The following is a 27,663-nucleotide window of genomic DNA, read 5'->3' on the forward strand; positions in this document are numbered from 1 at the left end:
ACATTTAGCAAAATTCTGGCCTTGAGAAACTTTGATTTGACACTGAAATTTCTTGTCTTTTAGAGTTATCACAGGCAATTTTACTGGCAATTATTTTTCATTTTCAAAGTATATTTAGACTACTTCTGATAGTTATTAATGATTTTTCAACAATATTATTTTGCTCATTTTTAGACATTATTAAGAAAGAAATATCTAGCTGAATAGCAATGAATAAATAAATAAATAAATAAATAAATAAATAAATAAATAAATACAAACACTGCCAGAGACTAAAATATATTTTCTATCTGGTCACTATTAATTCAATCCAAAATTAGAAAGGAAAAAGATAAAACACTTTAGTTTTTATGTGTAGTCAAATCTCCTTTAGTAGCTGTTTCTTCTCACTTATTCTTCAGGAATAAGACATGCTAGATTCCTCCAACATCTTGTTTTAGGTGATATTAAAATCCTCAGTCATTTTGAAATTCTTCATATACTGAACATGGAGAAATTGGTAGTTTCAATATGTCAATATGAATATTGTCATATGCCAAAAGGAAAACACAGGATGTGAAATCCTAGCTCAAATATTTCCAAACTAAAGGTTAGAGTAGCAGTTACAGGCAAAATTTTGCTTTGTAAAACCCTATTTGGCAGGATTAAGGAAAGGGATTAAACTCTGAAGGATTTCTTTAGTTAATATTTCAATAGATATAGCAGTTTCATTCCTATGTAGGCTATGTTCAAAAAGGACTCCCAGTGGCAGGAAATGCTGGTACTTGTGGCAGAAAGACCCTAAGATGACTCCCAGTGATTCCTGTCTCCTGTTTTTCATATCTTTGCATAATTCCTTCAGTGTCAGGGAAAAACCGTGACTTCTTTCTGATTAATAGAATCTAAAAACTGTGACAGAATGTCACTTCTGTGATTGTATTATGTACATAAGATTCCAGTTTAGCAGACTGGAGCTAGAGATTCTTCTTGTGGGTTTGAAATAAGCAGCCATTTTTGAGAAGCCCATGGGACAAACTATTGAGGGCAGCTTCTAGGACCTGCAGGCATATTCTAGGGTCTCAGGGTAGGTCCAGCAAATAGCCAGCAAATGCCAGGGCCTCTATCATACAACACAAGGAAATTAATTCTTTCTGTAATGTGAATAAGCTTGGAAGGTATTTTTCCCCAGCTGAGCCTCTATACAAGAACACAGCCCAACCAACAGTCTGATTGCAGCCTTGTGAGACCCAGAACAGAGGACCTACCTAAGCCATGCTTGGAATCCTGACATATAGAAACCGTGAGACAATAAATATGTTATTTAAAGCTTTTGACTCTGTAGTAATTCTTTATGCAGAAATAATAACCAACACAGCACCATCAATTTTATTATGTTTAGCATTAAAATATCTTGAGTCACTAATCAAACCTCTTATCATCTATCTTTTGAAATTATTCTGAGACTCTAAATGTTCATGGCTCTGAAAAAGGGGTATAATAGTGTTGGTGCAAGGTTTACACAAATAAAACTATAGTTCAAGGATTCTCCTTGGCAATCTCATTTTAATTTCATTGTACTATTTTCAATAAAGGCAACATATATATACACACACACACACATATAGTATATATATGTATATATACACACATATATGCACATATATATACACATATATATATGCACATATATATACACACATATATGTGTATATATATAATGCAATTTAATCTTCTTAAAATAAAATATATGCCCACAACATTAATTGACAGTGAAGAAATATGATTATTTTCAATATCCAACCAGAAAAAAATGTGTAAAATTATTGGGAAGTGTCCTCAAAAAGAAGAAGCATGCTTCACTTTTGGAGGAAATGTGGAATTAATAGCTGCAATTTAAGTAGTCAGAGTTATAAGATGTACCATTTATTGACGGTGGTTGAGGATTAAGATGGAAGAAGCCTGAATTCCCAAGGACTTTGTGGAGCAGAATCATCGTGTTACTTTCTGAAATGATACATCACAACCTGAGTGAAATAATTTTCTAGACTGTTTAAATAATGGTTAAGCCATGTTTAAATCCTGGTTATTTGGAGTTTATTTACACGTTCAGAGAGAAGCAGTTACAGCAGTAATCATGAATTTGTGAATCATAAAATTTTATCACAGCCTGCACCTGTGTATTTGGTTGAAGAACAATGATCGACATAACCCTGGCAAAGTCATATGCAAAAGTCACTATAACTGTAGCATAGAGATACACAAAAGGCTAGTATTTCAGAATAAAGAAATATGTGAAGAAAGACAGAGTCCTACAAATGTGTGATGATTTGGGAGAAGCAGCATAGTCACATTTGAATTGAATTTGGAATAACTGGTAGAACTGAAGTAGAGATTATGCTACATATTTTATTTGAGATATTAATGAGTGCTTTGAAGAATTATGACAGTGAAGAATTTGCATATCATCCTATAGGCAATGAACAGAATCAACCTTTCTCACTTAAGATAAGCTAGGTTTTCAAGGAAAATAAAGCCCAACAATATGAAAATTTCAGAGATCAGATAAAAGGAAACTGCAATGTCCCAGAAGAGAATATAAGGCTTAAGAAGTGCAATAGATACAAAAACAAAATTACTTCAAGATGCTATGCACATGTAAAACTGGCAAAGTTTTTCAGAGAAAGTTTTTATTGTTCTCTTTTTGATGTTTAATCTTGTACCTCACACTTAGTAAGTAGACAGGAAATACTTGTTAAATACATTCCTGATTGTAAAAAACAACTCAGTTGAGAGTACATACTGGTGGTTTTATATTCAATTATAATTTATGGCTATGCAATAAAAAATCTATTATATATATACACTGTTACCTTTAAAAAAAAAACACTCCTTTAGTATCTTTCATTTAAAAGAATCTTAAAATGTCTCCATTGATAAAATTCCTAAATGTTTTACAAGTTTAAGTATATATAACTGTATACATGCACTTTCTGGAAGTTAGAAGGGCATTCTACTTTTATCTCCTGGATTATATAGGGAACATCGATTACCATTTTATTTTGCTCTTATTTTCTTTTATCTAAAACCATGTAATAGGCCGGGCGCGGTGGCTCAAGCCTGTAATTCCAGCACTTTGGGAGGCCGAGACAGGCGGATCACGAGGTCAGGAGATCGAGACCATCCTGGCTAACACAGTGAAACCCCGTCTCTACTAAAAAATACAAAAAACTAGCTGGGCAAGGTGGCGGGCGCCTGTAGTCCCAGCTGCTCGGGAGGCTGAGGCAGGAGAATGGCCGTAAACCCGGGAGGCGGAGCTTGCAGTGAGCTGAGATCCGGCCACTGCACTCCAGCCTGGGCGACAGAGCGAGACTCCGTCTCAAAAAAAAAAAAAAACAAAAAAAACCATGTAATAAATGCATATGTTTAGACTATTGCATTTAAGCAACTAGACAAAAAAGCTAATATAAAAATTATACTTTTTTCATATTATTTATTGCCTTGCCTGACTTGTCAAGAAATCTTAGTCTCCTGACACCCATAAACATTTCAATAAAAACATAATGTCAGAAGCAAGTCTGTTAAAGTGAAGAAATATGAAGAAAGTGTAGTTAGTGGGAACATAATTAGAATAGCTTAGAGCAAACATCTTGATTGCTAAATATTTAGGAATATCAATTAGAACAATTTGAAAGGCACAGATAATTTAAAACTTTACAAATAAACACTGCATTTGGCTGCAGATTACCTGGGTCTTCATGTTCAAAAAAAGAATAAAAGTGCATCTTCATTAATCTGTGGTGTTGTCAACAGAATCTACCAGTAGATTCTGTCATCTGGTTTCTTACATAATCAAGCTGCTGGAAACATCTTTTCTCTGCTATATTATGTAATGGGCATAACATTTCAATGTTGAAGCATCCCTTGTGGTTGGTTTAAGCCAATGTGTAGCTTAAACCTACACAATCTACTGATGTAGATGACCTGAGACCTCCCAGGTTGATTTTCCGCACTGACTGCCTCTTGCAGTTGTACGCTTGTTCCAGCTGGCCTTTTAGGTGGCAAAAGCAACCCCTTCTTACAACTTTGCTGAGATGTAAGACACGTGCACCCATGTCTCCAGGGTCTAGCCTGCTTAGTGTGATAAAGCTGAGGACAGTTGACAAAACTGTTCTATTCATCACGTAAAATTTTTAAGAGAGGGGTTCTTTGAAATAGTGAGTTGTAATGTGTATTTGTTATCTAAGACTGCCATAACAAACAGCCACAAACTGGACGGCTTAAACAAACAAACAAACAAAAACTATCTTCTCCCAATTCTGAAGGCCAGAAGTCTGAAACCAAGGTCCTGGCAGGACCCTACTTCCTACTTCTGTAGAGACTCTAGGGGAGAATATATTCCTTGCCTCTTACAGCTTCTGGTGGCTCCAGGGGTTCTTCAGATTGTGGTTGCATTAATGCATACTCACATTGCCTCCTCTTCTCTCTTAAAACTCCCCCTGCCTCTCTCTTATAAGAATACATGTTATTGCATTTGAGACCCACCCAGATAATTCAAGATAAGCTCCTCCTCTCAAAATCCTTAACTTAATTACATATGTTGCCTTGTAAGTTAATATCCACAGTTCCCAGGGATTAGGACATAGACTTACCTTTTTCGGAGGGCACTAGCTAGCTTTCTAAAATATATATGATTTATTTTCAACTTAAGCCATCCTTTTACTCTCTCTGTATTCACTTTCTTTCTCATTTAAAAATTATTTTCAGAAATTTTCTTTCATTGAATCATTAATTCTTTTGTTCATCCTTCATCTATTTAATCACTCTAGAGTTACTGGTTTTCTTTTCTAGATCAAGCAATGTGATGGGACATAATGGGGTATAACATAGAATGATATTCAGTCATGCCATGAAAAAATAAGCCCAGATATTTTGAAGTATTGAAGAATATGTTTTTCCAGAGTTAAATATTGAGACATTTTGAATCTTTGATAAACTGAAATGCATACTCCAGTTAAATCCTGTGCTGTAATATTACAGAACTATTAAAATGGAAATATTTATGTCTACATATTAATATATAAGTAATATAGGTAATACTTGGAATTTCAAATTTACAAATGGGCTTATTCTAATAAATCAATATGCTACATTAACCTTTAGAACTTGTAAAACATAGCCCATCGTAGAAGATGAAAAATGGCATCTGGGTTTCTACTAAAGCTCATGAAGCTCACTTAAACCACATAAAACTGCTGTGACTTCACCATTAAAATATGAATACATAAAATGTATACAAATGCAAAGTATTTTTTAGTATTATAGTTAATTATCTTTAATATAGATAGCATACTACAAGCTAGGCTCATCACAGTTTCCAAAATACCTTGGCTTACTTTCTTCTTTTTCCTAGCAGGAAAATATTCTCACACCTCTTCTGACATCTAAGTGAACACAACTCTATTCTTTTAGCCCCTTACTTTAACATACATCATAAACATAGAATTTTAAAAGAAGAAAGAAAAGAGGAATACTCTTTTAAGATTTCCTGTGAGTTAATACAGGTATAGATGTCATTGCCTTTTAGTTTGATTCTATACATTTTGGTGTATAGTTAGATCAAGTCTACTTTGGGATGACTATACAAAATTCATGGTAAGTGGAAGAGTAAAATAATTGTAAAAAATAAAATTTAAAATGTTTTTAGTTAATTTGAGTCTCAGAAGTAAACAGCATTATCTTGAAAGATTTGTTTTGTGCATTAAAAATATATGGATCTTTGTATACTTCTATTCCATGGCTCTCTTATGTTAGATTCAAAATTTTGAGTTATGAGAAATCCATAAGGAATACTAATCCTGATATGTTTTAGTAGATGAACTAATTGGTGTTTCAAAGTTTCATCCAGACATCTGATATGCTTTCCTAGATTAGACTAGCTAATATTACATTTCAGAAAGCAAAAATGGCTAAAGGCAGTTCATAATTAGAAAGTTCCCTCACAAGTTAGAAATTATCATTTATAATTTATGCTATTAATAAGTTTTAAGTTTGGAACATTTTAATCACTTTTATGACTTCTTTTTAGATAATACACAATGTCCAGTTTCTTTTTTTACTACCATGAACATTTCAACTATTACAACTAACTACCTATGACAAAAAAAATGAGGAGTATTTTCTTTTAATGCATTCCTAATTTGTCACTCAAAAATAATGTGCAGTATATAGATTATAAAAACAATGTAAATAATTACATAAGTCATAATACAGAGGGAATGTTTAAAAGACAATGACATCAAAAGTCAATACTTCTCCCTAATTTACTATCTGTCAGATACAACTCTACTGCTTTTTCTTGGAATATTTGTAAACATATGGCCAGTCAAAGACAAAATTGAAAGTTACCATATATTGAGAGGTAGTAAATAAATACATACATAAATAAGCAAATAAACAAAAGAAAAAAAATTCTGGTAATAAGAAAACCAGAGCAATTATCTATTCACATGAGATTTGAAAAGAAAAAAAAAAAATTTGCAACTTGATCTAATTAAAGCCAGCCAACACCACAGTATGTCTCATTATTACTGAAATACTCTAAATAACTGATATGGTTTAGCTCTGTGTCCCCACCTAAATCTCATGTGGCATTGCAATCCCCACATGTCAGGGGAGGGCCCTGGTGGGAGGTGATTGGATCATGGGGGTGGATTTCCTCCTTGCTGTTCTCGTGATGGTAAGTGAGTTCCCATGAGGTCTGATGGTTTAAAAGTGTGTGACACTTCCCCCTTCACTCTCTCTCTCTCTTTCCTGCCACCATGTGAAGTAGGTCCTTGCTTCGCCTTTGCCTTCTGCCATGATTGTAAGTTTCCTGAGGCTTCCAAGTCATGCTTCCCGTTCAGCTGGCAGAACTGTGAGTCAGTTAAACCTCTTTTCTCCATAAATTACCCAGTCTCAGGTAGTTCTTTATAGCAGTGTGAGAATCGACTAATACAATAACCTACCTCCTCCTCACTAACTCTACTAGAATTCAGATAAACTTCTATGTAATTTTGTAGACCCGTGCACCCTTTATACTATTAAAATAAATTTGACTTAAAAATAAATGTGTAGAAGCTCTAACTTGAGTAGTCAAGCTGTTCTATGCTCCGTTGATTTACAAAGTGTTTTCATTCTTATATTGGCATAGCTCTAAACTCTCTTGGTCTAAAAAAACAAAACATATAAAAAGAAAATATCTGGAATCCTACCTGTTACAAGAAAGCTGCATCTCCCAGCTCCAGCTTCATTTATGATGCTACAGTTATAAACTCCATAGTTTTCATTGGAAAGACTCTTCACAGGGTACTCTGTGTATTCCTGAGAGTCAAATTGACCCGTCCTTAATAATTTATTGCCCAAGCGCCACTCGTAGGTCAGCACCCGTATTGGATAGGCTCTCAGTACTCTGCAGCTCATAGTGACACTTCGATCCTGTCCTTGCCGGATTTCCAAGAATGCTGGTTCCACTGCAGGGGGATCTGTAGAAAAGATATGTAAAAACAGATGAAAGATGTGACTTGCAATAAGCCAAAAGCTACTCTTATTAGAAGAAGCCATTTTTAATAACACATGCAGCAATAGAGGAGGAGTGTGAGAAGTGAATGAAGAACACATTTAAGCCCAGAAATTTTAGCTTGGGTTGGGAAATGTGATTTCCTGAGGGTAGGAAGTAAATGAGTCTCCTTGCTTTACAAATGCATTTGCAGGTGAAACTACTAGAGCTGACTGATCCTTCTTACCTCTTTCAGCAAATATTTTTAAACTTACCTATTAATTCTAATATTATCAATATTCTCCTCTTTTCTTTTTTGTTTGGGGCCCTTTGTTTAAAAGTGGTAAGAATTCCTTTTTTAATGTAAAATGAAAAGATTCCTCCCTTCATTCACTTCATGGTCTGATACCGAAGGCAGCTATTTAAAAAGCTAATTTACAAAACTGTATGAAAAATTATTCTACAGTGCTAAGTAAATAAGAATTGAATGACAGTATGAGAGTTGACCAGGCAAATATGTTACAAAAATGATACTCAGTTGTGTCTTCAAGAATGTACAGGGAATGGTCAGGTGAGTAAGCAGTAAGAGAAAGTATTCCAGGTAGAGAGATGTGTATATTCAAAGGTACAAAATCTGAAGAGGAAGGGATGTTCAGAGAAATGCAGATGGATTAGCATAGCTGATGCACAAAAGAAGACCATAAGCGCTTGGTGGGAAATAAAGATGAAAAGAAAGAGACTCTATTCAAGGAATGCATTTTCTTGGTATTGAGGAGATCTTCTAAAATTTTTAAATAAAGGATTTATATGATCAAATTAATTTTTTTTTTTTTTTAGGAAAAATATTGTGGTAGATAGGAAAAGCAGAAACCACAGAGGGAAGAGACGAGTTGCAAAAAAATTAAATCACTGGTGAAAGTCTGAACCAAGGTGAGGTCAGTGGGACCAAAAATGATGCCTTAGGCAATGAAGGGGATAATAGCGCCAGTCATGAAGACAGCGAGGAAAAGGAGAGGTAGATCGATGTATGTATAATGTGTCAATTTTATGCATCTGTCAATCACACATCCAGAAGCAGTGTTTCTTCATTTCCAAATATATGCGTAACATTTTATTTTCTCTTTGCTTTTGATTTTTTGCTTAACTGAACTGTAGTCAGATAAAATAGTCCACGTTTTCAATCCTCTGAATTTGTTAACACTTGCTGTATGACACAATATACAGAAGATTTCTGTTCTTGGTGTGCTCGCTAAGAAGGAATAGTCTGCACTTTTGAAGTGTGATATGTATCTATTGGGCCGAGTCTAATATCGAGGAGTTGTCCAAATCATCCATATAGTTGTTTATTTATTTATTTTTTGCCCACTTATTCCAGTTGAATTAATTCAGAAGAGTATGTTAAACTCCCCTAAAAAAAGTTATAAGTTTTAGATACCTAATTTAAAAATTCTCCTTGTAGTTCTGCCTCCGTTTTGCTTGACCTGTTTTGAGGCTATGCTATTAGGTAGATATGAATTTAGAACTGGTTTATGTTGTCCATGAGTTGAATATTGAATATTTTATCACTATGGTCTCTTTTGTCTCCAGCAATGCGATATCTATATATGTGTGTGTGTGTGTGTGTGTGTGTATGTGTGTGTATATATATATATACACATATATAGTCTAACATTATTATAGTTACATTGGCATTTATTTTGTTAGTATTTGCATGTGATTTTTTCCATCCTTTTAATCTTATACTTTCAATATCTTTATAAGTATTCTTATTCTTATACTTTCAGTATCTTTAAATTTTACAAGCATCTCTTTTAAACATCATGAGCTTATGTTTTATTTTTTAGGATATTTTTAAAGTCTGTCAATCGTTTTTTAACCCGGAGCACTTATTAGCACTTTATTCATTGACATTTACTGTAACTACTTATTTTATACTTTTATTTTATTGCATTTTTGTATTAAATTTACTGTAACTTATTATTGTGTACTGTTTGTTTTCTGCTACTTTTTATTGCCTTCTTTTAGATGGATGGATTACATTATCATTCTGATCTTTTTGCTGCTACTACTTGAAGATTTATTTACTCTGTTTCTATTATTCCGATTATCTCAAAGCTTGCAACATGCATACTTAAGTTATCCAAAAACATCAATCAATACCCTTATTATACTACTGAAGAAAACAATAATCTAAGGATAATTTATTCCTTTTATTCTCATTCTAACATGTGTTAGTGAGTCATGAATTTCAATTCTCTTTTTTTTAATAAAAAGTCTATTGTACATAGTCGGGCGTGGTGGCTCACGCCTGTGAGCCTCCCAGCACTTTGGGAGGCTAAGGAGGGCGGATCATGAGATCAGGACTTTGAGACCAGCCTGGCCAACATAGTGAAACTCCGTCTTTACTAAAAATACAAAAATTAGCCGGGCATGTGGCGTGTGGCTGTAGCCCCAGCTACTCAGGAGGCTGAGGCAGTCGAATCGCTTGAACCCAGGAAGCAGAGGTTGTGGTGAGCTGAGATTGCGCCACTGCACTCCAGCCTGGGAAACAGAGCTAGACTCTGTCTCAAAAAAAAAAAAAAATTATATTGTACATTATAGTATAATATTGTATACCTATAGTATTTTTTAAAAGTCCAGATATTTGCTAGCTTATTTGCCCTTCATTCCTTCTTTCATTGTAGACTTTCCATCTGTGACCACTCTCCTTGTGTCTGAAGTTATCATTTAGATCTATCATATCTTTAGTGAACTCTTCGATCATGATTTTCTAAAAAATATATTTTAGTTTGTGGGGCTGGGAAACCAAGAGCTCTTAATGCTATGCCCAAAGACTGAAGTTCTCTATAGGAAACCATACACATGCAATAGTGTTATGTTTTCCTGAGGAAATCCAAGACTTAGCCACTCATAAGCATGCAATAATCCATGACTAGTGATGTGGAGAAGTAAACAAAGGTCCCAAAGTGTATGTATATATGTATTTACGTGTGTGTGTGTATACATGTATATGTTATATACATACACACATATACATACATATATGTATATATACATATATGTGTACATGAAATATAATTTTCATTTTTCATATGTATATGTGTATATGCACATATACACATATGTAGAATTTGTGTGTACATATACATATCTAGAATTATACATATTATGTATAACATATATATGTACATATAAGTTAAAATACATATATATTTTAATATTTTATATATACATATAAATATGTTTTATATATACATACATGTATGTGTATATATTTTTAATGTTTTATATATACATATATGTGTATGCATATATATACACACACACACATTAAACATTAAAAGGTATTTTCTTTGTAGGTTGTCAGGCTTTGTTCTTTCAGTGCACCATTATATAATTCCACTGTCTTCAGATGGCTCTTGTTGGTGTAAAGAGGTCAACTCAAAGTCTTACACTTTGAAATGAATGTCTTTTTTTTCCTCCAGCCACTTTCAAAATATCTGTGTCATTGCTGTTCTGCAGTTTCAATATACGGTTCCTAGGGATGGGTTTCTTTTTCACTTACGGGTTTGAAATTTGTTGGGCTTCTTAAATCTGTTAAGTTTGGTGTCTTTCATTTGAAGTAATTTTGGAAAATTCTCATGATTAGTTGTTTAAATAACACCTCTATTTCCTTCTTTATATCCTCGTTAGATGATCCTGTTCATTCTGTTTTTGATGTCTTTTAACCCCTTTTCAAATTTTCCACTTGTTGATTTTTCTGAACTGCATTATGAATAAATTCATCTGAACTAATTCAGTTCATTAATTCTTTCTCCAATCCTACTTAATCTGCAAAATATATATTGTGTTTTTAATTCCAATAATGTATACTTCATTTATTCCTTTTCTGTGTAGTTATTTTGTACACCTGCCATACAACTTTTTTGTATGTTTCCACTACCTGAAAAAGTAGTTAAGCTTATCTTACACTTTTGTGAACAAAGTAATTGTTTTATACTGCCTGATAATTTTTTTTTTTTTTTTTTTTGAGATGGAGTCTCACTCTGTCACCCAGGCTGGGGTGCAGTGGCACGATCTCGGCTCACTGCAAGCTCCTCCTCCTAGGTTCATGCCATTCTCCTGCCTCAGCCTCCCGAGTAGCTGGTACTACAGGCACCCGCCACCATGCCCGGCTAATTTTTTTATTTTTAGTAGAGATGGGGTTTCATCGTGTTAGCCAGGATGGTCTCGATCTCCTGACCTTGTGATCCACTCACCTCAGCCTCCCAAAATGCTGGGATTACAGGCGTGAGACACCGCACCGGGCCACTGCCTGATAATTTCAATTGAAGTTTTGAGGAAGTTTTTCTGTTGGTTTTCTTTCGAAGTACTGTCGTCCTGTGTGTTCTTGATTACTTTCGATAAATTTGATTCTATGCTATTCATTGACCTTTAAAAATATTTATAGGATATTTCAATGACTAAAATGATGGTTTCTTTCTCCAGAGAAAATTTGTGTCCGCAGGCAACTATAGACATCACTGTCTAGGATCACATTTAAGTGCATGACCTCAGGCTAATTTGATTTATCAAGTGACTTGAATTTGAGTTAAAAATACATATAAAGGTCAACTATCAACTATAATTTCAAGAATGCATTACCACATCATCCCATCCTGTTCATTTCAAAGTCACACATTTCTTGCACTCCCTTAGGAGTGGGAATGTGTAGATTGGGTTTACCTCTGCTTTACTCCTACCCTACAGATATAATCCTTTGAGTTCCAACTTCTTGGCAGAAAGTTCCACCAACAGATCCCTCCCCTAGTGAATACTCTGGGTTTGAAGTTCTGCACCTCTTGCCCAAAGATGCCATCAGAATTGAAGCTTAGATTTGTCCATGTTCAACAAATATCCTCAAGGCAAATGTAACTTCATTTTACTTCTTTCATTAAATTCGACAAAGTAATTTTTCAAATAAACATTTTAAATGTTTTTAAAATTAATTTTACAATATTGTCCAGAATTTTTAGTTGTTTACATTGGAGAGGTTTTACATAATATTTTGTCTATTACATGCCTAGAAGCATGTATCTAATTGTCAAGAGAAAATATGGATCTAAAACTCAGAAGAAAGGACTGACCAAAGGTTACAGTTATTAAGATAGCTCAGAGTGAATACAGATAAAAAATAAGTAAAATGCCAAATATGGACTTTATTCTTGAATATAATCACTTATGGGGTTAGAGAAAAATAAAAGCTTTTAAAGGAGAATAATCATAAACAATCAATGAGATGTGGGGATCCAGAGTGTTGTGTTACAAAAATTAAAGGAGCTGCATGTTTTAGAGAATATGAGCGGTCAAAAGTACCAAATGCTATCAAAAACCAAGTTAAGACTGATGATATGTAGAATATATATTTTTTCTTTGACAAGTTTAGTACCATTAAGGAATACAGTAAAAGCAGTTTTACTGTGTATTATACGTAATTTGGGTTTGGGGTATGTGAATTGATGGTTAAACTGTGGAAATAATGAGTGATAACTGTTCAAGAACACTGTCCATGATTTTAAAAGATAATTATTTATGTTGATTCTACCTTAAAATATTTTAGGAGCTTATAAATTTGTCACTTTATCCACTACCACTACCATTGTTTCTCACATGGACTACTACAAATTCCCTGCAGTGGACTTGTAATAGGTCAATGTACTCCTTTTGTTCTCTCATTCTTCTGAGATTTTTCAAATGTGCGTTTAACAGAAAAATAAGCTCATGTTACTTTCCTGTTCAAAAAACTTTATGGACTCACCCCTGCTTGCTATTCAGGACTTCAAGGTCCTGCAAGTTCTGGCTCTGCCCATGTTCTCAACCATTCTTGTCTTGATGACTATGTCCCAAACATGTAAGTTTTCTTCTTGTTTCTACATGACAAGACTTTTGTAGACTTTAGACCTCTAATTTGTTCTTTCTGACTGAGATGTTCTTTCCTTTGGTTTTTCAATAGCTCGCTCATTCTCATCATTCAGATTTTACCCCTTCAGAAAGCCCATCTTTGATGACAAGTTGGTAAAGTAACTTCTCCCATGGTTAATTTTTATTTATTATTCCATGTATTTTCTGCATATCTTCACTATTTGTTCATATCTTGTTTATGTAAGCTCCATTACAAAGGGACCTAAAATTCTCCAATCATTGTTGCATCCCATGTGTCCATCACAGTATCTGTCATTATAGTTGGTGATATATCATTATTCATTGAATAAACGAATACATGAGTGGTGTTAAAAGACTAAAGATGTATACATTTTCTTCAAAATTCCTCCCATCAAGACCTGGAGTTTACGTTTATTTCATTAAGTCTGGATGGGCTCTGTGATTATTTTCACTATTGGAACACAGAGCAGAAGTGATGCTGTGCCAATTGCTGGGACCAGGACACAAGTGTCTGGCAGTTCCACTTCCTATCTTTTGAAGTACCCACTCTGGAAGTTCTGAACCCCATGTAAAACTTCAACCTCTCCTCTGCAGAAACCATATGAAGAGGCCCAGAGACAATATGGAGAAGCAGAGGGCACAGTATAGCTAAGACTTCCAGTTGTCCCCACCAAGGTTCCAGACATATGAAATCATCTTGGACATTAGAGACCAAATCAGCTATCCACTGGTTAGAATTACTATGATTAGATATAATAAAATGTGGTTCTTTTAAGCTCTGAAGTATTGGAGTAGTTTGTTATACAGCAAGAAATAACTGAAACAGATGCCTTCTCTCCTTCAAAAGTCGAGTCTGACACTATGAGTGGAGTCAAAAGAACAAGGAGGCAAAACATTAAGGCACAGTTTAAGGGACAGTCTAAGTTGGTTCAGGAAGGAAATAATTCAGAAGGAAACTCATGGGGGAAGACAACCAACAGATTGATTTGCTAGAACAACTAAAAAACTTGAAAAGCAAATATATTGAGAACAAAGGTGTCTGAGAGCCAGAATGTTGCAGTCAATACACAGGATATTGTTGCAATTTAATAGTTCACAGGTAGAGAAGTTTGGAATGATTACAAAATCAAAGATATGATCATTGGAATGTAATACTGAAGTGGAGTGAAGATTAATGATACTAGAATCAAATGCTAATAAGTTAAGTGAATACAGTCTTCGCTCTCCAGTTATATTTGTATTTGCCTAACAAAGCTAAATGTGTTTGCAGCTATTTTGTTTCTTCTTATAAAAGGAGAAATTTCCTTTTAAGTGGAAGTAGTTATCAGTGTAATTAATTATACCTAATGGGAAAATATCCCCAAATGCATATTTACTTTTTTATAGATTATTTTTGTGAGAATTCTTTGAAAGTATCTGACTTAATGAATTATTACCAGCAATGGGGGTTTTTCTAGACTCTCTCTCTCTATGTCATTTGTCCACATCTGAAAGATTCAGCCCATTCAATTTTCAATGGCCAGTAAGGAAGAATGATAATGTTGGCTTAAAATTCTTCAAACATAGTCTATTTTCATACAGTTTAATAGAGTCTGAGTTGGAAAGCATCCCTAAATTAAAGGCTACTTAAAAGGTCTTTTATTTAAAAGACTGCCCACACTACTTTGATTCCAGGGTAGTTTCTTCACCTCAAAAAAGCTAAATAATACGAAACCAAGCACACTCATTATAGTGCACTCAAGTCTGCCAATGGAAATTTTCTCCTGATAGAAGGTTCATTTTAAGCATACTAGCTATTAATAGTTTGACATTTCATTCTTTGGAATATCCAGTGAGAAGGATAGGCCTTTGCAGTTATGATTAAATGTACAGTGTGAAAAATTTGAACATGATGAAAGAAAGCTTCAGGTGTTAAAAAAAAGAAAGTTAGAGCTCACTATTCTGATAGAATCAGTTTTTTTATGGCATAAAATTTATTCAGAATGTTATTATGAAATATTTAACATGAAGGAAATGAAATATATAGGAACATTATAAGAAAATCTACTTAGCATATTCTGAAATGCTTAAAAAGTAGGATTTCTTAAGAAAAGTAGGTGCCTGTGTTTTGTTCAATTATATTATACAAGTTTTTCACTTATACTGAAATATCTGATTAAAAAGTCTATGAAACTACCACACTACATGTATACTAAAGGATGATGATTATAAAAACAAAAATAAAGATTATATTTCTTGATACTGAATATTTACTAAATGCTAGATACTGTATTAAGATATTCACGGCCGGGCGCAGTGGCTCACGCCAGTAATCCCAGCACTTTGGGAGGCCGAGGCGGGCGGATCACAAGGTCAGGAGATGGAGACCATCCTGGCTAACACAGTGAAACCCCGTCTCTATTAAAAATACAAAAAAATTAGCCAGGCGTGGTGGCGGCCGCCTGTAGTCCCCACTACTCGGGAGGCTGAGGCAGGAGAATGGCGTGAACCCGGGAGGTGGAGCTTACAGTGAGCTGAGATCGAGGCACTGCACTCCAGCCTGGGCGACAGAGCGAGACTGTCTCAAAAAAAAAAAAAAAAAAAAAAAAAGATCTTCACACAGATTATCTTTTTATAACAATAACCCATTTATAGAAGAAAAAGAGAAGAGGAACAGAAAAATTAAGCAAAATCACCCAGCTAAAAAGTAGCAGAATAAGGAATCAAACAAGGCAATCTGATTCCACAGCCTATGTCACATTATTTCCAATTGCAAATACTACCAGTGGTTCATGAATTAGCTCTCTGCCTAAAAGAGGACTTTGAAAATCTTGCCTTACTGGTTATATAAAGTTGTCAATTAAAACAGAGGTTGACCTACTCACACCATCATTTAGAATTCACAAACTTGCAAAGGCATTAAAAGAAAAGTCACGCTTTGTGGAAAGCATCAAAGTATTACAATAAAACTACTAATTTAAAGAAAAATATTACAGAATTTTAAATCAAATTCAAATTGCAGTTTATATGGCAATGTAATTCATGTAAATTAATTTTGGTAGTACCCATATATTATAATATATACAAGTGTTTGTAGAATATGAAATGTCTGAAGGTAAAAGTGTGACCTTTCAAAGTAACTAAGGATTTTAGTTGTAATAAAGTCATTAAGTAACACGTGCCCAAAATTAATGATTTTAGCATTTTCATTTTGTATCTACTGGCTCAAGATGTCCGGCAAGGTTTCCAAATACTCAGTTCTAATGTTCAAATCCATATAGAGATATCTACCTTATTTGGGAAGAATAACGCATGAAAATATCAGATTATAGGAAAATGTTTATTTGTGTATATTTCTTAATAAGGGGATGAGAGAGTAGTTCATGCATTTTTTTCACAATATGAATAAAATTTTGCCTTTATTTCTTGAAAAACAATTGCCAGTTTCAATGAGTACCAGAAGTGTAGGCAAAGCAATAATTTTAAAAACAATAAAAGATGTTGAAATAAATAAAACCTTCAAATTAATATTAAAAATATTAATATAACCTGTTTTTAAATATTTAAGGGAGTGTGAGACAATGGATGTTAAATATGCATAGGGCTGTCTTCAATCACTTACAGTTGAAAGAGGAGTTGAAACAGTCCTGTCTATTTGGAGGACTTCATGTAAGTACAGTCTTAATTATTTAACCATTAGAGGAGCACTGAGAAATATGTACTCATTAGAGTGATTTCCTCTCAAGCCACATCTTCCCAAGTCAAAAGCATGCCCAACCAAATACTTGTTGTCTGGTTCTTTGTTGGGATTAAAGTCATTTAAGGAAACTTGTGCTCTTAATTATTTACAAAAGCAATATAAAAGAAAATCTAGGAGTTAGAGTATTAGGTCAGTGAATTAAATTCTTCCATTGCCCATTAAAAAGAGTTAAATTGCTACAATTAACGTATGACAACCTCTGTCTCCATGAACATATAGAAGTGTTGGCGGGGTGGTGTCCCTGAAGAGAGCATGGAAGATCTGTACTTCACCTTCATCAGTCCTTACCTACTACATCTTTTCTATTTGGCTGTCCCTGAGTTGTATTCACTACAGTTGTCCCCCCTTATCCATGCAGGATACATTCCAAGACCCCCAGCAGATGACAGAACTTGCAGATAGTATTGAACACTATATTTACTGTTTTTTTTCCTTATACAAACATACATACCTATGACAAATTTTCATTTATTAATTAGGCACAGTAAGAGATGGACAACAATAACTAATAATAAAATAGAACAATTATAATATACAGTAATAAAAAAATGTAAATATAATCCCTCCTCTTCTCTCTCAAAATACTATAAAAAGGAAAGAAGCTGCAGATTCAGGGAGTGAGTGACTGACCCCCAGGACTTCACAACCTCACCAATAACTTCAATAATCCTAAGCATGAGAAAACCCCTTGACTCTCTGGGGGCCTCAAGGCGAACACAGAAAGCTGCCTAGATATTATTTAGAGGAATTGCTCCGAGAAGGAACTCATTCTGGGTCCCACATGTTTCTGAGACCTGAGCAGGTGCAACATGGTGCCATTCTGAGAGCTCAGTCCTCAAAGACCTGCGAACTGCCCTGGGGCTAACACTACCTCTGGCGCAGCTGGCCAAGGTAGAAGGCGGGAGGCTGGGCACTTTCACACACCCTGAGGACAAATCGCCCTGATGCTGCTGCTGCAGGCTGTTATGGGACCAAGACAAGGGGAGATCACCTGCCCCACAGGTGCCTGCCTGAGCTGCTCCCACAGACAGTGGTTCCACCTTCTCCAGAGACAGGCTCACAGCACAGCAGGCCAAAATCTCTGAAGGTAGGTGTAAAAATTCCCAACAAAATATTACCAAATAGAATCCAGCAGCACATCAACATAGTACTGGACGTCCTAGTCAGAGCAATTAGCCAAGAAAAAGAAATAAAAGGCATCTATATTGAAAAAGATGAAGTCAAAGTGACCTCTTTGCTGATGACATGATCTTAGGTCTAGAAAAATATAAAGACTTCATTTAAAAATTCCTAGATTTGGGCTGGGCGCAGTGGCTCACACCTGTAATCGCAGCACTTTGGGAAGCCAAGGTGGGTGGATCAACACCAGCTTGGCCAACATGGTGAAACCCCGTCTCTACTAAAAATACAACAACAACAAAAAAAATTAGCTGGGTGTGGTGGTGTATGCCTGTAGTCCCAGCTACTTGGGAAGCTGAGGCAGGAGAATTGCTTGAACCTGGGAGGCAGAGGTTGTAGTGAGCTGAGATCATGCTACTGCACTGCAGCCTAGTCAACAGAGCAAGACTCTGTCTCAAAAAAATAAAAATAAAAATAAAAATAAATAAATAAATATCCTAGATTTGATAAATAAATTGAGGAATGTTGCAGGATACAAAATCAGCACATAAAAATCAGTAGTGTTTCTATATACCAATAATGAACTAGCTGAGAAAAAAATCAAGAAAACAATCCCACTTACAATAGCTACAAAAAATAAATAGGAATAAATTTAACAAAGGAGGTAAAAGATCTCTGCAAGGGCAACTACAGAACTGATGAAATAAATTAAAGAGGACACAAACAACTGGAAAGACATTCCATGTTCATAAGTAAGAAGAATTGATGTCATTAAAATGATTCTACTGGACAAAGCAATCTATAGATTGAAAGCAATCCCCATAAAAATGTCAATGTAATTTTTCACAGAATTAGAAAAAGAAAATAATCATAGAATTTGTATGAAACCAAAAAAGAGTCAGAATAGCCAAAGCAATCCTAAGCAAAAAGAAGAAAGTTAGAGGCATCATATTACCCAACTTCGAAATATAATATAATACAAGGCCATGGTAACAATAACAGTATAGTATTCATATAAAAACAGGCATAGACCAATGGAATGGAATAATGAGTCCAGAAATAAATCCACATATTTTCAGCCAACTGACATTCTGTATAGGTGCCAAGAACATACACTGGGGAAAAGATACTATTTTTAATAAATGGTGCTGGAAAACTGAATATCCACATGCAGAAGAAGAAAACTGGATGTCCATCTTTACCCATGTACAAACCCAAGATGGATTAAAGACTTAAATGTAAAATTTAAAATTATAAAGCCAACTAGAAAACAACATAGGGGAAACACTTTAAGACATCAGTCTAGGCAAAGATTTCATGGCTAAGACATTGCAATCACTGACAACTATAACAAAAATAGACAAATGGGACTATATTAAATTTAAAAGCATCTGCACAGCAAGAGAAAAAACAGAATGAACTGACAACCTGCTGAATGGGAGAAAATATCTTCAAACTATTTATCTGACAAATGATAATGTCTAGAATATACAAAGAACCCAATAACTCAATAATTTTTTAAAACTCTCATTAAAAGTGGCCTAAAGCCATAAATAGATATTTCTCAAAAGAAGACATAAAAATGGCCAACAGGTATCTGAAAAACTGCTCAACATCACTAATCATTATGGAAAGCAAATCAAAACCACAATTACCTTACCAATCACTTTACCCCAGTTAGAATGGCTATTAAAAAGACCAAAAAAAACACAAAACACAAAAAACAAAAACAAAAACAAAAAACAGATACTGGTGAGGATGCAGAGAAAAGACAATTCATACACTACTAGTGGGCATGTAAATTAGTACACCCACTATAGAAATCATTATGGCAATTACTCAAAAAAACTAAAAATAGAACTATCACAATCCACCAATCCCACTGGCTATTTATCCAAAGGAAAAGAAATGTATATATCAAAGGGATATGTACCTGAATTTGCACATTTATCACAGCATGATTCACAATAGCAAAGATATAGAATCAACCTACGTCCACCAATGGATGAATGGATAAAGTAGCATATGTACACAATGGAGTACTATTCAGCAATTAAAATAAATGAAATCATGTCATGCAGTAACATGGATGAAACTGGGGGACATTATCGTAAGTGAGGTAAGACAGTCACTGAAAGACAAATACCACATATTCTCTTTCACATGTGAGAGATACAAAATTAGATCTTATGGAGATAGAGTATAGATAGATACTAGAGGCTTGGAAGGTATATGGATGGGAGGAGGGGATAAAGATATGTTGATTACTGGGTACAAATATGCAGTTAGATAGAAGACATAAACCCCAAAACTCGATAGCGGATTAGGGAGACCATAGGTAGCAACAATGTATTATATAATAAAAATAGTTAAAGGAGAGGTAAATAAAGAGGTAAACAGTTAAAAAAAAAAAAAAAAAGCTAAAAGAGCCATGTGTTACCTACACATACAAATGATAAATACTCAGGGTAATGGATAGCCCAGATACGCTGACTTGATCATTACACCTTCTATACATGTAACACATCCTCACATGTACCTCATAAATATGTAAAATACATTGTTATCAATACAATTTTTAAAATTCTGTAGTATTTTTTGGACCACTGTTGACTTTGGGTTGTTGAAATAATGGAAAGTAAAACCTACTGTATAATAAACCTATAAATGTAATTAAGATGTTTTCTTGTGTTCCATGAGTTCATCGAGTCAACTATCTAACCTGAGGTGGCAGGGGTTGTCATAGGAACCTCAGAATCTATAGCTGGTAGGTTAGAAATATGGGTGGCAAACTGGGATTTGTGACTGGCATTTGAAATGGGGCCAATCTAGTGGGGCTGAGTCCTTTAACTTATAGGATGTGTGCTACCTCAGGATATTTACTGTGAGAATTGAACTGAATTGTTGAATACCCAGTTAGTGCCGGAGAATTGGAGAATTGATGTGGAAAACACACCAGGTATTTGGTGTCAGAAAGAACAAAAGAACTGCCAATTAAGTTTTAAAATAAATCCAATTTATTCAGTAGAGAACTATATGAAAATCATCTACTTGAGAAAAGATACTGAGACGTTTGTAGGATCTGTCTGAATGTATATAGAAGAAAAAAGGATTGAGATGGCCAACAGTTTTTAGATTAACTCAGTATGATTATGCTAGCACATTTCACATACTTATTACTTCATTTAATATTTATAACAAATTTGTAAACTATTATCACTAGCTACATTTTATAGATAAGGAAATTAAATATGAGAAGTTACATTTTCAAGCAACCCACGCATTCCAGATAACAGGTTTAGATCCAAATCCAAATCACATGACATCAAAGTCCAAAGCTACACCACTCCTACAAAATAACATAGAAAAAAAGCTAGATGACCTTGGGCTTGGTGATAGCTTTTTAGATACAACAACAACGGAATAATTACTGAAAGAAGTAGCTTTTAAGCTGAACTCTAATTGAAATTATTATTTCGTTGTTCTGCAAACACATGGTCAAGAACATGAAAAGAAAAACTACAGACTGGGAGAAAATATTTGCCAAGACATATCTAATAAATGATTGTTATTGAAAACATACAGAAACTCTAAAAACTCAACAATAAGAAAATAAATGACCTTATTTTAAAAATGGGTCAAAGACCTTAACAGACACCTCACCAAAGAAGAAAAACAGATGGAAATTATGAGGAGATGCTGTGCATCATGTCATCAAGGAAATGCAAATTAAAACAATAAAATACTCTGATATGGTTATTAGAATGCCCAAAATCCAGAAGAATGACATCACCAAATGCTGGTAAGGATGTAGAGCAATGTGAATTTTCATTCATTGCTGGTAGAAATGCAACATGGCACAGCCACTTTGGAAAATATTTTGGCAGTTTCTTACAAAAGTATACATATTCTTACCGTGTGATCCAGCAATCATAGACCTTAGTATTTACTCAAAGGATTTGAAAATTTATGTTTACAAACAAACAAACAAAAAAACAACCAATATCACAGTGCAGTTAAATTCAGCTAGTAATTTTTTTGAAGAAGACTTGTTCAATAAAGGAAGTAGTGCATCAACTTACATTTTAATACAAACAATGTAATCCTATTGTGCAGCTTGTACAAAAAGCCCCTTTGAGAAACACTGACCTGGACTCCATGTCTTAATGAAATAATTGGTCAATGTTTAACAGACAATGCAGGAAGCTCTGTACGGAAGGCAAAACTGTCATGACAGGACTCAGCCTGCTGTGAAATTAAAAAATGAATGGAGATTTAGAATATATGCATTCAAAAATATAGCTATCAGTAACATGTGGGCAGTTTTTTCTAAAAGGCAAAAGATTGTTTCAGCTAAAGATGTTTCAGGTAAAATGAAACAAACTCCAAACTAACGGTATCCAAATTGTAAAGAAAAAACTAAAATTACCTCTGTTTGCAGATGATAGAAAACTATGTGAAAACCCTAAAGATTCCATGTTAAATAGTTGTTATAACAAATAAATCAAAAAAGTAAGCAAGCAAAAAAGTCAACATACTAAATCAGTTTCATTTCTTTCTTTATTATTATTATTACTATTACTACTATTATTGGAGATACAGTTTTATTCACAATCATAGCCACTGCATCCTCGGACTGCTGGATTTAAGTGATCCTCCCAACTCACCCTCCCAAAATGCTGGAATGGCAGGTATAAGCCACCACACCCAGCTAATCAGTTGCATTTCTATACACTAACAATAAACATTTTGAAAGAGAAATTACAAAAAAAAATCCATTTATAATAGTGTCAAAAGTAATAAAACATGTAAGAATTCATTTAAATACTTAGGAGTTAATTTAAACAAGGAATTAAAGGACTTGTGCAATAGAAACTACAGACCATTTCTGAAAGAAACAAGACATAAATAAATGAAAATATATCACATGTTCATTAATTGGAAGACCTAGTATTGTTAATACATCAAAACTACCCAAAGACATATGCAGATTTAACGTAATCTCTATCAAAATCCCAATGCCATTTGTTTTTTGCAGAAATAGAAAAACCCATTCTAAAATTCTTATTAATCTCAAGGGTCCCTGAATAGCCACAACAAATCTTGAAAAAGAAAACAAAGCTGGAAAACTTGCACTTCTTGATTTCAAAAGTCACCACAAAGCTCCAGCAATCAAAACAGCATGGTATTGGCATAAAAATAGACATATGGATCAATCAAACAGAATGGAGAACCCAGAAGTACCCCTTGCATATATGGTGAAGTTATTTTGTAAAAAGGAGGCGAGGTCATTCAACGGGGAATAGATAGTCTTCTCAACAAACGGTGTTGTGAAAACTGGATATTCACATGCAAAAGAATAAAGTTAGATCACTATATACGGAAATTAATTTAAAATGAGTCAAAGGCCTGAATGTAAGATTTAAAAATATAAAACTCTTAGAAGAAAACATGGGACAAAACTTCATGACATTGAATTTGTTGGTAATTTTTTGGGTATGACACTAAAGGCACGGATGACAACAGAAAACAAATGGAATTCATAATTTTTTTTCAAGTTGTGCATTAAAATAGCAACAGAGTAAAAATGTAACCCACAGAATGAAAGAAAATATTTGCAACTCTCATTTATGGTAAGCAATTAGTATACAGAATGGATAAAAACTCCTAAAACTCAATAAAAAAGCAATAGCTCAATTCAAAAATGGGCAAATAACTTGAACAGATATTTCTCCAATGATATTCAAATGGCCAGTAAGCACATAAAGATGCTGAACATCAGTAGTCATTAGAAAAATGCTAATTAAAACTACAATGAGATGCCATTTAACATTAGAAGAGCTATTAGAAGAGCTTCTACTTAAAAAAATGAAAATAACAAATGTTGGTGAGAATGTAGGGAAATTAGAACCCTTAAGCACTGTTGGAGGGAATGCAAAATGGTACAGCCACTGTGAAAACAGTATAGTTGTTTCTCACAATTTATAAAAAAGGATTACTACATGATCCAGGGATTCTACTTCTAAGTGGACACTTAATTGCAAGCAGAGTCTCAAAGATATATTTGTACATCCAGGTTCATATCAGCATTATTCACAACACCTAAAATATAGGATCAAAGCAAGTTTTCATCAACAGATGAATGGATAAACAAAATGAGGTCTACACGTACAATAGAATATCAATCAGCTTTTAAGGGGAATGAAATTCTGACATATGCTACAACATGGATGAAGTTTGAGGACATTATGCTAGGTGACATAAACTAGTCACAAAAAGAGAAGTACTTTATGATTTCACTCATATAGAGTACTTAGATAAGTTAAACTTTTAAAAACAAAATGAAATAGTGGTTGCCAGAGGCTGTTGGAGATTTCTTAGTCCATTTGAGTTACTATAAAAAAAAATACCATAAACTGAATGGCTTATGAACATTTATTTCTCACAGTTCTAAAAGCAGGGAAGTTCAAGATCAGGAAACCTGCAGATTCAGTGTCTGAGGGGGGCCAGTTTCCTGGTTCAGACATAAGGATTCTTGCTATGTCCTGATACGTGGAAGGAACAAGACAACAATCGTGAACCTCTTTTATACAGGCACTAATACCATTCTTCAGAGCTCTGCCCTCATGACCTAACCACCTCCCAAAAGGATCAACCTTCTAATACCTAACAACATTGGTGAATAGGTATCAACACAATAATTTTCAGAGAAAATGAGGAGTTATTGTTTAATATATTGAGAGTTTCAGTTTTACAAGATGAAAAGTGTTATGAAGATGGATGATAGTGTTGGATACACATCATTATGAATGTATTAATACCACTAAACTATATGCTTAAAAATATTTGAGATGGTAAATTATGTGTATTTTACCACAGTCACAAAAATGAACTCAGAGGCTTAAAACAAACAAAAACAAAAACACAGTGGCTTAAAACAAAACAAAAAAGAACAAAACAGAACATCAATAAACCACTGTTACAGAAATTGATCAATAATCAATTGTTACAGAAATTGTTTATTTATTGATCAATAAACCACTGTTACAGAAGATTACTGTAAATTTTAAAAAATAGAACTGAAAAAGGACAGTGACATCATTCTTTACCTCTAGAACAAATGATACTATTTGATGTGACTTCATAGTTGTGAATCAGGAAGTAAGAAAACAGCTTTGTTAGAGTTGTTTTCTCTAACAGTTGGTTAGACATTCAGGCAGTAATTTGCTTTTATTTTACATGATCTAGCATGCATAAAAACCAATCTGTGAATAATTCTTTGAAAATACAAAAAGGTTGATCCCAAAACAAAGCTATCATATCCATTATTGGTGCATATAATGTTATTAATTTGATATTGAATTGAGTGTGCTGTCTTCATTGTTTTATTTAATGACTGTCAAGATTTTTCATTCATTCACACATTTCTTCAGTTATTTAACATACTTTTTTCTCATATTTTTCTAAAAGCAATTCTTCTAGAATTGAGTTTTCAGGAATATAATTTCACAGGTAGAAAGGAACTGTGCTTTTCTTACTCATCTGCTCTCAAATTACATGCACCATTATTGAAACTAATGAGTAGATAATTGCAGATTAATTGTAATTTTAACAAGTTTGTGCCTTGGAATGTAAACATACCATTTTATATTATTCAAACTTCATCATTCTCATGGAAATTAAGACAGAAGTCAAAAAAGATTGTCTATCCAAATTATGTTACTAATGACATGGCGACCAAATTCTCAATTCTTTATTATTTACAGTTTTGTTTTATAAAATAGATATAGCACATTAGAGTATGCATGACTATATGACATATGTATCATCAAGCTCCAAGAGTAAAAATTAACTCTAGAAATTTCTTTTTATTTTTTTTCTTTTTTATTATACTTTAAGTTCTAGGGTACATGTACATAACGTGCAGGTTTGTTACATATGTATACATGCGCCACGCTGGCGTGTTGCACCCATTAACTCATCATTTACATTAGGTATATCTCCTAAGCTATCCCTCCCCCCTCCCCCCACCCCACAACAGACCCTGGTGTGTGATGTTCCCCTTCCTGTGTCCAAGTGTTCTCATTGTTCAATTCCCACCTATGAGTGAGAACATGCGGTGTTTGGTTTTCCGTTCTTGAGATAGTTTGCTGAGAATGATGGTTTCCAGCTGTATCCATGTCCCTACAAAGGACATGAACTCATCTGTTTTTATGGCTGCATAGTATTCCATGGTGTATATGTGCCACATTTTCTTTCTTTCTTTTTTTTTTTTTGAGGCGGAGTCTTCACTCTGTCGCCTGGGCTGGAGTGCAGTGGCACCATCCCGGCTCACTGCAAGCTCCGCCTCCCGGGTTCGCGCCATTCTCCGGCCTCAGCCTCCCGAGTACCTGGGACTATAGGCGCCTGCCACCGCACCCGGCTAATTTTTTTGTATTTTAGTAGAGATGGGGTTTCACCGTGTTAGCCAGGATGGTCTCGATCTCCTGACCTCGTGATCCGCCGGCCTTGCTTCCCAAAGTGCAGGGATTACAGGCGTGAGCCACCGAGCCTGGCCTTATGTGCCACATTTTCTTAATGCAATCTGTCATTGATGGACATTTGGGTTGGTTCCAAGTCTTTGCTATTGTGAATAGTGCCACAATAAACATATATGTGCACGTGTCTTCATAGCAGCATGATTTATAACCCTTTGGGTATATACCCAGTAATGGGATGGCTGGGTCAAATGGTATTTCTAGTTTTAGATCCTTGCGGAATCACCACACTGTCTTCCACAATGGTTGAACTAGTTTACAGTCCCAGCAATAGTGTAAAAGTGTTCCTATTTCTCCACATCCTCTCCAGTACCTGTTGTTTCCTGACTTTTTAATAATCACCATTCTAACTGGTGTGAGATAGTATCTCATTGTGCTTTTGATTTACATTTCTCTGACGGCTAGTGATGATGAGCATTTTTTAATGTGACTGTTGGCTGCATAAATGTCTTCTCTTGAGAAATGTCTGTTCATAACCTTTGCCCACTTTTTGAAGGGTTTTTTTTTTCTTGTAAATTTGAGTTCTTTGTACGTTCTGGATATTAGCCCTTTGTCAGGTGAGTAGATTGCAAAAATTTTCTCCCATTCTGTAGGTTGCCTGTTCACTCTGATGGTAGTTTCTTTTGCTGTGCAGAAGCTCTTTCAATCCTAAGCCAAAAGAACAAAGCTGGAGGCATCATGCTACCTGACTTCAAACTATACTACAAGGCTACAGTAACCAAAACAGCATGGTACTGGTACCAAAACAGAGCTATAGACCAACGGAACAGAGCCCTCAGAAATAATACCACACATCTACAACCATCTGATCTTTGACAAACCTGACAAAAACA

General features: G+C 34.5%; 1 protein-coding gene across 8 annotated transcripts in view; it reads right to left on the reverse strand.

Moving 5' to 3' along the window:
* The window catches only part of MDGA2 (MAM domain containing glycosylphosphatidylinositol anchor 2), an 841,756-nt gene that overhangs the window by 117,238 nt on the left and 696,855 nt on the right, over positions 1–27,663 (reverse strand). For all 8 annotated transcript variants that reach the window (XR_006699884.3, XR_010588464.2, XR_012415765.1 and 5 more), the window contains exon 9: positions 7,230–7,499. Coding sequence is in view for 5 of the 8 variants with exons in the window: in XM_073997338.1 (XP_073853439.1) it covers positions 7,230–7,499 (270 nt within the window). In the remaining 3 variants the exon portion in view is untranslated. The remainder of the gene's footprint in view (positions 1–7,229; positions 7,500–27,663) is intronic.

Source organism: Macaca fascicularis, chromosome 7, assembly GCF_037993035.2.
Source record: "Macaca fascicularis isolate 582-1 chromosome 7, T2T-MFA8v1.1".
Lineage (NCBI taxonomy): Eukaryota > Metazoa > Chordata > Mammalia > Primates > Cercopithecidae > Macaca > Macaca fascicularis.